Genomic DNA, 17432 nt, shown 5'->3' on the forward strand with positions numbered 1-17432 from the left:
GCAAGAAGATAGCTAATTAGCAGCTAGGATTTGGGTTAATTATTAGAAAGAAGTCTTTCCAAACCACTAGGTAAGCAGGTAGAGCAGCTCTCCCCAAAGCTTGTTTAAGCAAGGTTGTGAAATTTCTTTCACAAGGAGTTTTAATAACAGCCTAGACAAATATCCATCAGGCAGTGGTCTGGGTACATTTGCTCCTGCTTCAGGGAAACAAGCCAGGCTAGGTTTTTGTGGTCCCTCCCAGCAGTACTTTCCTTTGATGCTTTGGGATGTGTTTCAGTGCTGGCTTTGGTTTTCCCAAGAGCCAGAGTTTCTGAATGCTGACAAAAGCAGCTTCCTGGAGGAGGCTGGTGAGAGAAAACTGAAGAGGAAAAAGGGCTTAAACAACAATTAAAAAAATGACTCAGCTCACCTCTCCCAAACTAAGGAAGGAAAGATATATAACCTCAGCTACAGGACTTCTTGATTATTTTGGTTTGTATTGTACTGTTTGTCTGGGTTTGGTCTACTCAGGACCACAACCCGTTTTCTCCTTTAGAAATAGGATAGCTGGTCATTTCAGTGCTCTGGATCCCTGCTGTAAATAGACCCTTATCGCTGTTTATTTTTGTAATGACTGGATGAAAGTTTGGGGTTTTGGCATATTTTTCATGCATAGGGCCCAGAATCTCCAGTGCAGGGTGGGACAGGCTGCAGCCATAGTCATCTTCTGCCAGCAATTTCCTCAGTTACACAGTGCAGTCTTGTTTTGCCACTTATAAATCTTTTTCTCTCTGAGAACAAATATCCTTCCCTGAAAAATAAGCTTGAGGTAAAGATTAGTGGCAGAACAAATGGCAAGCAGAGCTGGGCTGCCACAGAGGCAGGAAAGCCACTGAGTGCCAGAAGCCTTTAACTGTAATAGAATAAAACATATTGCTTGGGCAGTGTCAAAGTAGAAGACACCCTGGATTGAGGTTATATTCCACCCTTTGTGCAAGGAGAATGAATTTGTGTATAGCTGCTTTTACGCTGGGGTGGATTCTTAGAGACCAGCAGTGGTAGGGGACAGATATCCTTATGGAAAAGGAGGGTCAGACTTGCCTCTTCTTGTGTGTTGGCAAAGATATGACAAGAAAAAGAAAAAGAAAAGGTAAGAAAGGAAGAAAAAGTGAAAGAAAAAGAGAAAGAAAAAGAAAAAGAAAAAGAGAAAGAGAAAGAGAAAGAGAAAGGAAAAAAAGAGAAAGAGAAAGAAAAGAGAAAAAGGAAAGAGGAAAGGAGAAGGAGAAAAGGAAAAGGAACAGGAAAAGGAGACATAACTCTTACTGTCTATGTCCATAATTTCTTCAATACCAGGTTAAAAGGCAAGACAGCAGCAAACCACTGCTGAGAAGGAAGTTTATTTCCCAATATCTGGGAGAGAGTAAGCTCTACAGTGTTCATTGCCTGGAGTTGCCAGTCACTTTTGGATAGTGGATTTGGTTCTTTAAAACTTCTGTTCTTTTCAAATCTGTCCAAATTCTGAGGAAGTCCCTAATATTTGGAAAGCAAGGTATGCAGAATAAGGGCCTGAAGAGAACATGGAGGAACAGAGAAAGCAAGTGAATCATCTTCACTTCAAAAGAAAGACTGCTCAAAAGAGCTGATTTCAGCAATGATCTTTGGAAATCTTTTGTACTAAGAAATAATTATGCCCACATTACTCAAAACCTAACAAATTTTGAGTTTTGTTGATTTCACTGAAATATTTTGCTTTCTGACTCATGGGTAAAGTTTCTTTGAACACTGTGTTGCACTGCAGGGACACTGATTTACAGATTAAAATCTGAACCAATTAAATTACAAGCCATGATTACCTCCAGCTGAAATTCAGGTCCCTCATAATATTATACAAATTAGGACCATGAAGAATATTATGACCTTGAAGCTATAAAGGACTGCAAATTTTCAGACATACCATTTAAAATGGTTTGAACCAACCTAGGTTTAATACTTAAGAGTTCAACACAGGTAACAGCATGTGATGATCATTACCAACAAGCAGAGAATATGAGCAGCAACTTAGCATGTCATAAAGCATGTAGGTCAATTTAGCTTGAGTTAGGCTAAACAGACCTTACAGGATAAGAAAATGCTTGAGGTGCAAGACAAATGTGTAGGCAAAAGCTTGCAGGGAACACTTCCTCCACAACTAGGCAATAAATGTCATCTTTGCCTTATGAATATTAAAGCAGATCACATGGTCATATCTGAACACCTTATTTAGATTTAGACACTGTGTGTTATTCACTCAGGTACCAAAAGAAGGCTCAGAGACTTGACTGACCCTTTATACAGAGTACCCAACTACAAAAGCCCAAACTTCTCTTAAAACTTAGTTGCTGAACTTCAATAAGTTAGGACAGATTTGCCCCAGTAGGTAATATGGCAATCAAATTCTTCAAAATAATACTCACTTTTGTTTTTACCTTTCTACTTGTCCTCTTTCTTTGACACTTGTTCCATTTTCATTTTATATCTGCAGTCACCACTTGGATATATTTCCTGCCTATCACAGTAGCTCTTGAACTTGCCATGTAATCTGCCGTACCTGTCTTGCACTGTTCTGTGTTTAGTCATTGAATTTGCATTGTGAAATTTCAATATAAAGATCTTGTTATCAGATACTGTAAAAGCCTTATTTCTCTGGAAGACATTCCTTGGAAACTGTTTTCTACTCCCAGCTCAATTTCAAATTTGTTGTTGAGCTTTGCCTTGTGCAGTGGAAACAGTTTGTGCAGAAAACACTAAAATGTTGGTGGACACCCCAAAGTTTCAAGGCAAAAATCAAGGTATTTTGACTGAAAATTCTGTGCCATTCACTACACAAAGATGACGAGATAACAGATTGTCTTCTCCAAGAATGACTCACCACAGAGAAGTTCATTCCCAGTTTAGGTACAGTAATCACCATCTGAGGAAAGCACACTGAGTTCAAGTTGATTCCCTGAGCTGTGATTGTACTTCCACCACTAGGAAAAAAAAAAAAAAAAAAAGGAAAAAAGATGAGCGGGATAATGATAATCTGCAATGATAATCTTAATTACAAATTATATTTTAGCAGAAATGACAACATAAAACCAGAATTAGGGATATATGTGGTGAATGCAAATACATAGCTTTGAGCAGTGAGATTATTTTCTTGGGAAACAAATTTCACACTTGCTACAACTGATCAAGTAGAAGAAAAATACTTCTAAAAATTGTGGTATGCCAGGCTATAAAACAAAGGCATGCATTTTAAAGAAGGGCGTATACTTGTAGTTGGCATTTGCTAACTTACTTAACTTATTGCTTTCAGTTGTGCTGGAAAAGGTGTCTTTTTTAATGATGACATTTTTTTGGCAAAGGCAGACAGCTTGAATTAGAGCTACTGAGACCATAAATGTGTCACTTAAAAACACACACATGCTACCATACGTATATATTCATAATATTTATGTAGCGCTGGATTTAGACTATTTTAAAATCCATTTGCCCTCCGAGTACCACTGACTTGTCACATTAAATGATTTTCCTCACTAATCAGTGTGATATCCAGACACAGCATAGGAGACACACTTAGCTGGACAGTAGGTATCTCAGCAGGACATCACAGGTACGCTCAGCAGCAGCTAGGAGTTAAATCAGATAAAGAAAAGAAGCGCCCTTCCCCCTTCTCCTTCACCTCTGAAAGGAAATGATCTGCCCTCTGCAACTGCACCATAATAGAAGCAATTGGCATGGCAGATAGAGATAAAAATGCAATTTCTTTTGATAGATTGCTGGGCAGCGTAGCCATTCTTCTTTCATTCATTACTTTTCTTGTTTCCCTAAGAAACTTTTACTCACCTTAGAAAAGATTTGGCTGGATGAATTTTTAAAACAACAGGGTCTTCTCTGTACGTGAAATGACCACTTGCATCTCGAACAGCTCCGTCGATCCCCACCCTGACAGGATACTCCTGGGGAAGTCGTTGTGCCGGGGTGTAGCACTCCACAGTGCTCACTGAAACGCTGGAAGGCCAGAGAAAGGCTTCCTTGTCAGCATGATAAAACCTGGGCTCCGTTTAAAACACTGCCCTTTAGTGAGCCCAACCCCGCCTAAGGATTTGCTTGTCAAAAAATGTCATTGATTCCCACACTGGATGGTCATAGAATCACTTTGGTTGGAAAAGACCTCTAAGATCATCGAGTCCTACCATTAACCCTACTCTACCAAATCCACCCCTAAGCCATACACCCAAGCACCACATCTACATGACTTTTAAACATATCCAGGGATGGTAACTCAACCACCACCCTGGCCAGAACGTTCCAATGCCTGACAACCCTTTCAGTGAAAAAGTTCTTCCTAATGTCCAGTCTAAACCTCCTCTGGAGCAGCTTGAGACCATCTCCTCTTGTTCTATCGCTAGTTACTTGTGAGAAGAGACAAGCGCCTACCAGGTCTCCCCTCAGCCTCCTTTTCTTCAGACTAAATAGCCCCAGTTCCCTCAGCCACTTCTCAGAAGACTTGTTCTCTAGGCCCTTCACCAGCTTAGTTGCTTCTCTTTGGACCCGCAAAAGCAACATATGCAACACATAAGCATAGGGTAGAAACAGCAACAGCACTGCTTAAGATGAAGAATCATCTGAATTTGGTTGACTTGCACCTTGCCTGCTGGAAGGACTTTCTGCACTACTGGTGACAGCTTCCAGCCTGGAAAATGACAGCATGCCCAAGATTAAGGAGAATGACTTTTTTCTGTGTAACCAAAGGTTTACATTGTTCCCTTTCCAATCCACAGGATTTACCCTGTGTTAAAAACTCCAAGAAAAGCTGCTGGTGAGGTAGCTACTAGCACAGTCAGAGATGTCCTACTCTGGAGGCACTGCCAACTCCAGGAAGTGCTGAGGGTCAGGCAGAGGGCAAGGAGAAGAGAGCAGAAGGTGAAAATTTTGGAAGAGCTGGCTGGATTCAGCACAGCAGCACAGTCTCTGGGGTATTCACCTTCCCCCTGATCTCTCATGCTTGGCTCTGGAAGTCTCTTCCTACACTGAGCTCAGTGGGTGAGTGAGTGGAGGTGTGAAGGATCCTGAAGCTTGAAGCACATGAAGTGTGGCCCCTGACAGTAGGGCACACCAAAGGCAAAGGTACTAGCTGATTAGACAAGCAAATCTAATGTCAGCTGGTTTCAGTAATTTGGGCCCAGCCACATCCAGGAGCCCTCCAAGTGAGGCTATTCTCAAAGGATGTGAGAGATTGTCTCCAAATTAGACAAAAGGGGCATTTGCTGCCACTTCTAAAGCTTTCCAGGAAGATGGGGTTTACTGTGTGGTGTAGGGGTTAGTGATTTGTTCATATGTGTCTGGAAGCTTTTTGTTATCATTTAACAGAAAAAATAAACTTTTGATCTAGTTGCCCTCAGAACTGGGGAAAGCTGCCTGTTTACGTCGAGAAATACCTGCCCTGAGAAACTGGCTAAGACCTGTGTAGAAGTTTCCAGACAACTTGGCTGGTAAGAAAGAGTGGTGCTGGGGATGGATAAGCCCCAACTACATTTCAATACCTAGAGGCCCCCTGACCAAAGCAGATGTCTGCCTCTGAGCTGGCTGTCACCTTACCCCCACAGTAGATGTCTCAAATGAATCACATTAAACATTCCCAAAAGGTTTATATATTTGTCCATTAGCTGACCAGCTGAGATGATGACATCAATAAATGCCATTCTAAACTATTAAGGAGCCACTGAACAGAAGTGTTCAAGAACTTGGTAGAGTTTAAATATCAGATTTGAATACCTAAATTCCTTTCTTGATTTGGTCAGATTTAGCTGATTTGATCAAAAACGTACAATAAATTATTTAGCAGAAAGAATAAAATTTATCTCTCCTGACTTTGAGTCTGACATTAACAAATAGGCTATTGCTTTCCTCTGTTCTCCACAACTTTGATGTTCCACCAGTGCAATAATAATAATCATTAGCAGACACTCAAAATTTAAAGGAATTGCTGGACATCCTGTTCCTGGAACACAGTGGGCCATATTATGCCCTTGGCTGTAGAGGTGACAATTCTGGAGCCACTCTGCTGTACTTGGAAAACAGGACCAAGCAGGAGTTGTGCCATGGTAGAATGGCTACCAGGTTCAGAACACTTGTCTGGCCACAGCAGATAATCTGTGCTTAGTATTTAACATTTGTATTCAGCTGGGATTGAAGGCATTTCCACAGAGAGCATATCAAAGATTCTTGACTGAGCTCCTACTGGAACCAGGACAGAGCCACAACAAATTCTGGCTTAATCCTCAGAACAATGTTTTATATCTATATACATATCTATCTATCTATATATACACATAGACATAGATATACCAGGAAAAGCCCCAGACTGATGCTGCCTCTGGTTTGGAGGCTGTTCACTGACTGTAGCACAGACATGGCTGCTCCTCTGCATGTGATGCACTTTCCCACACTGGTCAGGTTTCCACCAAAGAGACAGGTAGGCAATGGTCACCTGCACCCACTGGATGCTCACAGAGAGCCACTGGATGGACAGCAGCTCTTGCTAATACAAGAGAGGGCTGAGTGTGCGGGAGTCCACGGGACAAAACTGATGGGAAACGGGCAGTTGCTAGTCCATTAGAAGCTGATTTGCTGCTTCCCTATGCAACCTTTTAATGAGGTTAATGAAGGCATTACAGAATAAACAAGTCTTCTGTGGAACTCTAGTCCCTTCTAGGAACCTTTCAGACATCCTAAGCTCAGGATGTAAACCAGAACTGTATGCTTACTGCAGTATGAATTCTCTGATATGTAACAGAGGGAGAGGAGAGCAATGCACATTTGCAGGTTTTTTTTTTACTCCAAGACATTTTAATCAAGCTATTTCAATATTAAAGGCATTAGGGTTTACTAAGTACACTACCTTTTCAAGGTGCACGGTTTCTCACCAACAAAAATCCTTTTGGATTTTCCACTGTTTAGGTATTTTCCAGCTATAGTTAGCAATGTTCCTCCAGATTTGGGGCCATAGGTGGGAGAGATACTTGTTATTACAGGATTCTGAGGAGGGTATAAAAATAAAAAGAACGTATTGTTAATTTTCAAAATGTGAAGAGGAAGAAACTTAAAACATTAATTAGCATTTTCATAAAGTAACAATAAAGTAAACAGGAATATAGAATTACTATTCTAGATCGGACTCATGAGGAGTCTCTTTCCAGTTAATACTGAAGCTAATTTTGACAATAAAGTTTTAATCATAGTGCTTACCACGTATGAAAATGTATTGAATAGTGTTTTGCCATGTCCAACAGAAACACTACTGGATATATTAAAACCTGGATTTTTTGCAGCAGGAACTGTGCATTCCAGCCTTTGGAAAACAAGGAAAAAGATGGGATTACATTTTTTTTTCTGGTCTGATTTATTTTTTTTGTATTAAAATAGAACCACTTTAAACTCGTAATAATGGAGGATCCATACTACACAAATCACCAATCTACGTATGTCAGGGACATTTCAGAAATAACAGCTAAAAGAACTGTGGTCATCTTTTTAAAAACTAAAAAAAACACTGTAGTGTTTATACTTCACCAGAGAAAATAATTTTAGTATATTGAATAAATTTCAGAAAAAAAAGGAGCATGATAGAAAAAAAAAAAATACCTCCCATTCAATGGCTGAGTTTTTTTTTAATTTTCCTTCAGTGCCAAATTCTGGCAGACAACAGGATTAGAAAAAATGCATCATATATACATGTTTGTTGTATAAATATTACCAAAAACTAAACTTGAACTTTAGTGGCAGCATGTGTCAATGTTTTACAGTACATTTACAGTCTTTTACAGTCTCATATATAAACTCGTCTCCTTAAATCATTTTGTTTGCATTAAGACTGTTCAAAATAGCAGTTAGAAGAGTGCTCAGTACTTCTGAGAGGGTGATCTTTTTGCTGCTATATATATGAATAGGGAAAACGTGCCATGATTTGCACACTGCTTTGGTAGTAGATAGTCACGTGCTTTGAAATGAGAGGATATTCAGTGAACTTCTAATTTCTTCAAGATAACAATCAGAATAACCTCTGTCTTAAGCCATTATCCCACTGTCTCAAATACTTATTTCTGAGGAGAAGAGGTGCAGCTGAGGGTCATAAGCCTCTGGATGACAAAATACCTGCATCTTCTCACATTTCTCTCCAGCAGCTCCACAGATGAGGAAAATGGAGGTGACATAACTGAGCCCAGCAGGATCCCGTCAAATGAACCTGCCCTCTTTCAAACCTTTGAATAGTTTCGTTCTTGCCAGCTCCCACAGATGTTGAACAGCATTTTGCATACAAACTAGAAAAAGCTGCTGCAGGAGCTATCAGCATTACCTAGATTTATTTGATCTCTGCTTTGAACACTTTTTTCTTGGGGAGCTTATCAAACCAAGGGATTGTTTCCAGTCTGAAATTTCAGAATCAGAGATGACACTTATAGACAGAATGTTTATATTATAAAAAAAAATTCATGCCACATAAATAACATCTGTATAAAAATAAATTAATATTTTAGGTTTCTTACTTGTTTTTGTTGCTAGATTTTGCTTCCAGAGCACAAATTTGTCCTCCAATATGGACTACGGTATTTTTTAATTCAAATCTATTATTTTTGCTGAATCCAAAGTCCCATCCACACAGCGTGAGTTTTGTCCCGCCTTCTAAGGGAGCACTGCTTGGGAGAATCTGTTAAAAAAAATTGTGTTAGTTATACCAGGTTTTCCTGAACTTCAGATGGACTTAAAAGAATCTGCAAAGGAATAATTTTAGAAAGCATTTCTTCTGGTAGACTATGTTCTACCATTCATCTTAATTGTTCCTCACCTTTCATTTGTCACATTATGAGCTTTCTCTGACAGTAGCAATAAATAACAAAACCCATACTAGAAAGCTTTGAAGGATAGTGTTTAGGGGCACTGAACAAGCTGTGCATTGTTATAGTCTTTTAGATCCTACTGTTCTTGTCTTTCACATCTTATTTCTGGCATGTTAAACATACAATGTAGTTATTTTGTAAGAAGTTGAACACTGAACACAAAAGAGCCCCAAAATGACCATTTTTTGTCAGCTTGATGAAAGTCAGGTTCAGAGTGAAGTAGCTTCAAAGACACCATAATCCAATATCGTGTTGGCTGTGATAAAGTTAACGTGACTTCTGCTATTCTTTCCTTAAATCTTTTACTTTTGGTCACCTCTAATGCCGAGTTAAAAATAAACTACCCCTCAGAAACACAGAGAAAATCTACAAAGGAAATGCTTTTTTTTTTTCTGTATATTGTAAATTGTCCTGTAAAATATAACAATGGTGGGAAAAATGTAGGAACACTATAGAAGTCTTAAAAAACTCAGTAAAGTACTGGTCAATACTACCAGTAAAAAAAAAAAAAAAGAAACAAACCCCAAACCCCATTGGTTCAGGGTTTACGGGGACTTACCAATTTAACAATACCACGTAATTTTGCAAACATACCAGTACCACTGGACAAATAACAGAGAATGAAAGACTGAATTTCTATTTGTGGTCATAGTGCCTAAATGTTTTAAACATAATGCTTTAGTGGTAGCAATTTTGTCCCTAAAATGCAACACAGCTGTGCCTTTCAGAGGACCTGACAATTTTCAAGCTGAACGGAAAGTGCTTGGGAGAGACTTGGCTATTATTTCATCTGGAAATCCAGTAAGACAGCACATTTCATCTCACCTCTCTCGTAGCTATACTTCAAGACCCTCACAAATGAACTATTGCAGATAGAAAGGCAGCTGAAGAATACTTCAAAAGAATTATACCATATATTCTATATGGGGAAATTTACTGCCCTCATTAGAAACCAGACAAAGAGTCTGATCTAAAATGCACCGAAGCCAGTAGGATCCTTTCCTATTTTAATGAGCTTAGAATCAGCTCTCAATGAGCAAAGGAGAGGGAATCTATGCAAGAACACTACATTGTATAAGTCTCATAAAAAAGGGGGAATGCTCACACAGTCCTTGACACACCTGACACACAACACTGCAGCTAAGAGTGTGGAGCAGTACTGTATCATGTGGAGCTTGTGCTATTCCTAAACTTAACTTTCCCTTATTTCTTTGTTTTTTTTCTTTTTTTCCTTCAAAATCTGGATTCAGATCCCAGTGTTCCACTCTATTTAATATCTCAGTACACTATCTATTTTTGGAGTAACAAAATCCTACCAGAAACTGAAATTGCTCTGTGGGGGTACAGGATGTCTCGATGTTTTGTACAATAATGCATTGACATATGGCATTTGAAGAGTTCAAAATGTAATCCATAAGTTAGCAAAAAAAGAGGCATTAAAATCAGGCTTCACAAAGCCATACAGAATAAAAACTGAAGGCACTTAACTGGTTTTGAGTGATCTTATCTGGCAAAAGGGACTTGTGGTAGCAGCCTATGTGCCTTAGCTGACAGAAAGTAAAGGTATTTACTACATTCTGCCAGCAAAACTAGGAGGCAAGAGCTCTAAGTGGATATCAAGAAATAAACCAAATCTTAAACTTTTTTATTTAAGTTCTGTAGAAATAACCCCAAAGTGTCTTTATTCATGCCTTTATTTTTGTTCCATTTATTCTGTATGATAAAACCTCTGAAAGTCAAATACGGTTTCCCAGACTTGTTCTTGAGAGAGTCAACACAAATGAATAGTGAACCTCCTGGGCTTTGAATTGAGGTACACGTAGGCATCTTCTTTGTGCTTACACCATGCAGGTGGTAACAGAAAGTAAGCAAAACCCAAATCAGTTATAAATGCTATGATGTTCAAGATTCAAAAGTTTTGTATAGCAATGCAATTCCACTGATAATATGCAGCAAGTCCTTCTGCTCGTCCCTGCTGCTCTATGGACTTTGGGTTAAGGGAGAGAAAGTTAACTTTTCTTTTTGGAAAAATTCAAAGCATTGTGTTTTCCCTTTGTTTACATTGAAAGCCATTATGCTAATATCCACTGACACACTTTATAAATTGTTGGAACAAAGTATCTATTTATTAAAGTTTCAATGGCCCATTCATTTTAATTAAGAGGCAAGAACATGTACAGGCCACATATGAAATTTCCAGCAAAACCTCCAACCCAAACAGGCGGCAGAAGGCCTAATGTTCTTGATATGTCTGAAACAAAAGCCAGCTAAAAATGACTTACTTTACAACCAACAACAAACCGTGTCAGATTTTTAACCACAACAAAGAATCAAAAGGGAGACCAATTTATTTCTTCTTTTACGCTGCTCACCTTTCAGAACCATCTGAATGTTGCACACAGATGCCAGCAATTTGTTCCAGCACCAAGTGATCTCTGAGGAGACACCCTCGGGCTCCCCGCTCTCCTCTAGCACGGCTTGCCCAGGCTCACAAAACCCACCTTGATGTTGGCAGAAGCGGTGGATGGGGGTGGGGTACGGAGCCGAGGTGTGGGGGGGGAGCTGGGCTGTGGTGGGGACGTGTCCTGGTGGCAGACCTTTCTGTAGCAGTGGATATCCTGGCAGGCACAGTTAAGAGCTCTGCAATCCCCACGGGGCTGCCCCCTGCCACCCACAGCTCCGAGGAGGAAAAGTGCTTAAAGCAGGGCAGAAGGACAAAGGATCTGCAGTGCTCCATGGGAAAACTCTGGTTTTCTTCTCTGCTCTTTCTCCTGAGAGGAAAGTATAACTTTTTTTTTTCCCCACTGCGCACCACTCTGCGTAATAACCTGCAAAACCTTTGTTGGAGGCTTTGGTCACATCCGTTGGACCAGACCCTCAGAGAAGCTCCTGTGTTCCCCTCAGGTTAAAGTGATCGTATGACATACCTCAAGCAATCTTTCCCTCTGAAAGCTGCAAAATATTGGGGGGGATTGGACTGAATTTCAGATACTATGCAAATCAGGTCATCCTCTGTTTGTTAGGAACAAAACAAGCTTGTTTCTCATATTTTATGCATATGAGTTTAAAGACAGATCAGAGGATGATGAATAATCTGTTTTATATTTTTTTTCAGTAATAATGTTAAATGTCATGGTCCAGTAGAGCATGAAATCTATCTTAACAGCTAGCAATCCAAAGGGATTTAAGTACTCAGCTGCATTTTTTTTCCTTACAAGCCTTCTAGAAGCAACTTCTACCAACGTGGGCATGCTGTAATTTGAGATTGACTTCAAGATCCATCAATGCCACAGATCCATATTCATTACAGGTGTAGACTGGGCTTGTGCTGAGCAGGCAGAGCTGAGCCACATGGGAAAGGGGGGCACCTAGCCGGCCCCACACCTGCTTGCACCACCCCACAGATCCAAGGCATGCATCCCTGGATGAGTCCTGCCAGCGACTTCATAGGGACTGCAGAAGTGGTTGTGGGGACACAATTCTTGGTCTAAGTATCTCTGCATGGGTTTCAGCTGCTTGATTCTTAAACCTGCTGAGTGCGCACACTCATAAATGAAATTAAAGAGGGCTATACAAGCTCAGCACCTCCAAAAATCAGAAATTAAGTGGTTCAGAGCCTTAAAAATCTTTTTGGAGCCATGACCATATACAGCTACTGTTGGAATGTTTTGCCAAGAAAAAAACATTAAGGGATGCTACTTGTGTTTGAGCTCCAGGAAAGAAAAAATGAGCTGTGCAGGTATAAGTGAGTGGCTTGGGCCTGCAGAGGTATATAAAAATGTATCAGGACTAATTCTCAGCATATCCTTTTGAACTCTTGATTCATAGTTTCATACAGTCTAAGGCCAAAAGGATGATTTGATCATCTAGTACAGTGGTTTTGAAATAAATGTGTTCTCATATAAAGGGAAAGTAAACTATTCACATTCTGTGTTAGCAATTTCTTGACATCTCCTTTGCCCAAAGGTAGATGGAAATAGAAGGCAAGGGCACCTCCCCCTTTCCACCCATTTTGGGTTTGATTCGTATAATGCTTCATTGTTTGTTCATTGAATTTTGCCTGTGTTAGTCCTAAATTTTTAAACTGAAAGGTGAACATGGAAAAGAAAAAAACTACTCTGTAAATGTATTTCTAGAACTGTTTCTAGATTATTAGCAGTTTTGCTTGTCTGCTTTTTAAAAAGTTGTCATAAAAGAAATCATCTGCCTGGTTGAAATGGTTTGACGTGGAAGAGACCTTTCAGATACCTAGTTCCAAACCTGTTGCCATGGGCAGGGATACCTCCCACTAGATCATGTTGCTCAAAGTCCCTTCCAACCTGGCCTTGAACACTTCCAGGGAGGGGGCATACATTAAATACATTCAGTATTTTAATAAACCTTTTATCTCCCTTTCTCTTTGAGAGTTTGGCATGTCAAATTTTCATCTCTGTTTATAAGCTGTATGTCCATAAATGAAAATGCAGTTTTAACTACATGGTATAGTTTAAATACACCAGCAAAACTAAATGGGTATAAGTGCTACCAGAAAGTTTTATGCTTGTCCTTCCTTCAAGTTTCTAGTCTGTTAACTGCCCCATAATCCTCCCCCTTCACAGCTCTGCCACACTTCACAGGGGGTGATTTAGTTACATGTACAGCCAGCCCATATGCATCCTGTGTTAACCATTGCTAAATCAAACAGGAATGTGCCTGTGCAGCTCTCTGCTCACCTGTGTGGTTTCATTCTTGCAGACTCTTCATGGGCTTTGGCTGGTGGGTAGCAGCCCCTGGCTGTCCCCTCTCCCAAGCATGGGTGCAGCTATGTGCTCATTCCCCTCCGTGAGTGGACCCATGGGAACAATGAGCCAGGGAGGGACGTTAGGAAAAAAAAACTCCCCCAGGGTGGTGTTTTGGTTGACAGCTCTGTGGTAGAGCTTAGGCAGGGGAGCAAGGGACTTTTCCCCTCAGGGAAACACCACCCTTTCCTCCATCACGGGAGCCAGCACGGGGATGGATGAGAAGCACTGACCAAACATCTCCTGTGTTGGGTCAGGCTGTGGCAGCTGTGAGTGGGAAGCATTTTCCTCCACCTCCTCCCTTTGAGAGGGGTCCGAGAGGAAGGGTGCTCCTTTTTGTGACTGTCCTTTCCCACCAGACCCCTGCCAGGTTGGCTCAGCCCCATGTTGTCTCCCCACCACGAGCGCTTTGCAGGGCCGGGGCTCTCCCGTGGCACAGCACAGATGGACCCGTCCGTGCGAGTGCCGGACCCCGCAGCGCTCAGGGAGAGCACGTGCACCCACCCAGAGGCTTTATGGACACTGAGGCTGAGGGGCAGTCGAGGAGGGCAGACACTTCATTTATCATAACTGCATAAAAACGAACAGAAAATGTCTGCAGAGTGCAGAGCGCATTCTTCCCTCAGAGACAAACGCTAGAAATCCACTCTTTTACCTCATAGACTCTAGGCAAGCAGGTCTCCTGGGTCCAGGTGCCGCCGGGGCACTCGGGGGACCTGAGGCACTGCTGGCTGCACCAGCCACACTGCATGAAGGCAGGTGCCAGCAGGCACTGGCTGCAGGACCTGAAGTGATGGCAGCCCGGCCCCTTCAGCGGGATCCTCGTTATCTGTCGAGGGAATGACACGGTGCACAAGCCTTTTAATACATACACTAAGCAGCAAGGAGAGTCTCTATTTATGCAACGTGTTGTGGTGCTCCTCAGATTTCAGATGTGCAAGCCACCGTTCGGCTTCTCTTTAGCTCGGTAATTATAGGATCTTATAAGTAATTTAACTGACATGATTTTAAATTCACTTGGGAGAAACCCTAAAGGCATGTTAATGTTATATACAGTTACTACCAGCATCTGGTGTTTACAGCAAGATAGCATTTTTTGCTGATGGAAAAAGAAAACAGCAGTGTGCTCCTCCCAGTTCTGCACTAGTTTTTGGAAAAAACAGTGTATCTCAGTATGTCTTAGTTCATATGTTTGTAAAAATAGGAATATTTCAACTTTGGCAAGGCTGTATTAATATGTGACACACTTACAGCATGTGACAGCCCAAGTACTTGTTTTTTTAACACCTATCCACAAAAAAACCTATACTATACCTAGAATATTAATTAAATATTTAGGATAATTTGTATAATATTTAAAGTATCAGGATAATTATGATAATAGTAACTCAAAATATAGAAGAAATCTTTTAGCCTAAATATTAAAATTAGTATATGATTACGTTACTACACATCATACTTCTTTACACTTCAGTACCTTCCTTAAACTTATTTTGTACATTTTCTTGAAGATTACTCTTATAAATATCTCATACATTTCTAGTAAATGATTAATAACCATCTTTAAAAATGGCTGATGTATTTCTGTAAATTCTTATAGAACTCAAGGGGTCAAATTATTGCTTACGATTATGGTTTAGGATTATCTGTAATATTATCTGCTGATGTTTTAAACCTATTCTACAATGCATATCTACTTATGGCAACTGCATATTTATGACAGCTCATCGTCTTCTATTAACCCTTTGTAGACTGCATGATAAAGCAATTTTAAACCTTATTATGCACATTGTCTTCCAATTTTAAACAGATCAATGTAGCACTTGCACACACACCCCTCCTTAAAAAAGTTATAGTGTTATGACACAAACAAACGAAAGCCAGGAAACTGCACACCATTCTTTTCTTAAGCCATTGTGTTTTTTCTTTGCAAGGACTTGAATTAAGGACATGGTTTCAGCCTTAAAATTTGCATTTCCTGGCTTTTGTTGGTTTATATCACAGCTCTTACGTTATTTAAACATTTCTCAATATTAGGCTCTTGGTTTCTGTAGTTGGGGGAAAAAAAATGTTGTGGAGGAAACTTGTCCTTCCACTGTTCCCAAGGGAATGGCAAGGCTGGGAGGATGCAGAGCATAAAGCAGCAGTGTGAATAGTTGCTCTTACTGAAAGTTGCTGCTCTGAAGGCAGGTTTACACAGTGCACAGAAGGATTAGATTATTAACCACTCACCTTTTTCCCAGTCACTACCAGGGTGTAGCCATCGTCTGCTAAGGAATTCTCAACAACAACCTGGGGAGAGACGGGGTGGGAATCTAACTGAAAGCTGACATGTGGAGATGTCGGTTCTGAACGGGAAACCACTATCTAAGAAAGAAAGAAATGGGGAAAATCAGCAAGCAATGTGTGACATAAATGCGTGCTGCTCAGCAGTCTCACGTTCCTACCACTTCTCTGCTTGCATTAATTACTTCGCATTACATTGCATAATATTTTGCATAATGTTCCATCATGAACTGATTAAAGCTCTATAAAATATACTTTATTTAACACAGCTAAATCACGGCTGTTGGAGGATCCTCAAAATATATTGTATTTATTAAAATATGAAGGAATCATTGCATGTTTTCTAGTCCTTTAATATCAGGTATCTATAAATCTACCATAAAAAGTGAAGATGGGAAGTTTATTCAGCCCTGTACATTTAAGAAAGAATCTTATCTATACAAAAGAATCTTAAACCTCCAGGTCTTTAAAAGTCAAAGATATTTCTATTTATTTTCCCTTTGGTCAGTTTGAAAAGTGAACTTTATCCTGTGGCAGCAATATCTGGTCTTGATGCACATGAGGCCATTAGAGAGCAAAGCTATGGCAAGCACGGGCTGTTGCTGTGAGCAGCACTGCAGAGACACAGCCACAGGGAGCTGGACTCCCAGAGGTGTTGAGGTGGCTACTGCTGCAGACAGGCTCCTTGCAAGGCACGGCTTGGCACCTCGAGGTAAAGCCAAGTGTCCAGGACAGAGCACTCAAAGCACTTCTTAAATGATAGGGAGAGCTGGAGACTTCTTTGGAAGATGCTCCAAAACAGGAGCCTAATTTAGATGTCCTGAAGCCCCTTTGCAGAAGCCCTCTCTCTCTCTTGATTTTTGGAGATCTTAGGTAGATTAGTCACACCAGTATGAAATTCCCCCACTAGTCATCTCTTTGCATCTTGAGTTACCCAAATACTTCTGAGAATTCGGGCCTATTCCTGCAAACACACGCTTAACTTTACTACTGTAACTCTGTTGACTTTAATGGGATGAGTCATGGCTGTTAAGCAGAGGCATAAAGCATCTGCAGATTGGGGTGGATATTCGATAGCAAGATTTTATAGGCTTGGGCCTTCAATCCAGAGGGATGTGCGCCCAAACGTGATAGCATCAGGCAAGAAAGGCAGAGGATTGTTTACATGAGGGAAGATCATGTTCATGTTTCAAAAGCTGCATCACGTGTAGTTTACTTAAGGAATTCAGATAATGAACATTTGCTGAGAAGTTGAGATTCAATGGGGTGCATTATTTAAAAAGATTGAAGCCATTCTGGAAATAACTTGTATGTCAAATGTTTAATTTTTTACTATAATGAAGCTTTTCTTTTGCCTCCGAAGGCAGCATCAGAACAGCTAGGACATTGACTTACACAGTTTCACTGGCTTTTCACACTGCCAAGGTCTTTCAACAAGATGGCTGACTCCAAAACTAGACTTAGAGAT

The 17432-nt window shown here is 40.4% G+C and overlaps 1 protein-coding gene across 1 annotated transcript in view; it reads right to left on the minus strand.

Annotated features, from left to right (window-relative positions):
* Positions 1-17432, minus strand: part of MET (MET proto-oncogene, receptor tyrosine kinase) — a gene marked incomplete at its 5' end in the record, with an annotated part of 54274 nt that overhangs the window by 26535 nt on the left and 10307 nt on the right. Inside the window, 7 exons of the mRNA XM_008937364.1 lie at positions 2888-2987; positions 3847-4011; positions 6905-7041; positions 7252-7354; positions 8550-8710; positions 14334-14507; positions 15911-16045. Coding sequence (XP_008935612.1) covers positions 2888-2987; positions 3847-4011; positions 6905-7041; positions 7252-7354; positions 8550-8710; positions 14334-14507; positions 15911-16045 — 975 coding nt within the window. The remainder of the gene's footprint in view (positions 1-2887; positions 2988-3846; positions 4012-6904; positions 7042-7251; positions 7355-8549; positions 8711-14333; positions 14508-15910; positions 16046-17432) is intronic.

Source organism: Merops nubicus, unplaced genomic scaffold (assembly GCF_000691845.1).
Source record: "Merops nubicus isolate BGI_N331 unplaced genomic scaffold, ASM69184v1 scaffold4003, whole genome shotgun sequence".
Classification (NCBI taxonomy): Eukaryota; Metazoa; Chordata; class Aves; order Coraciiformes; family Meropidae; genus Merops; species Merops nubicus.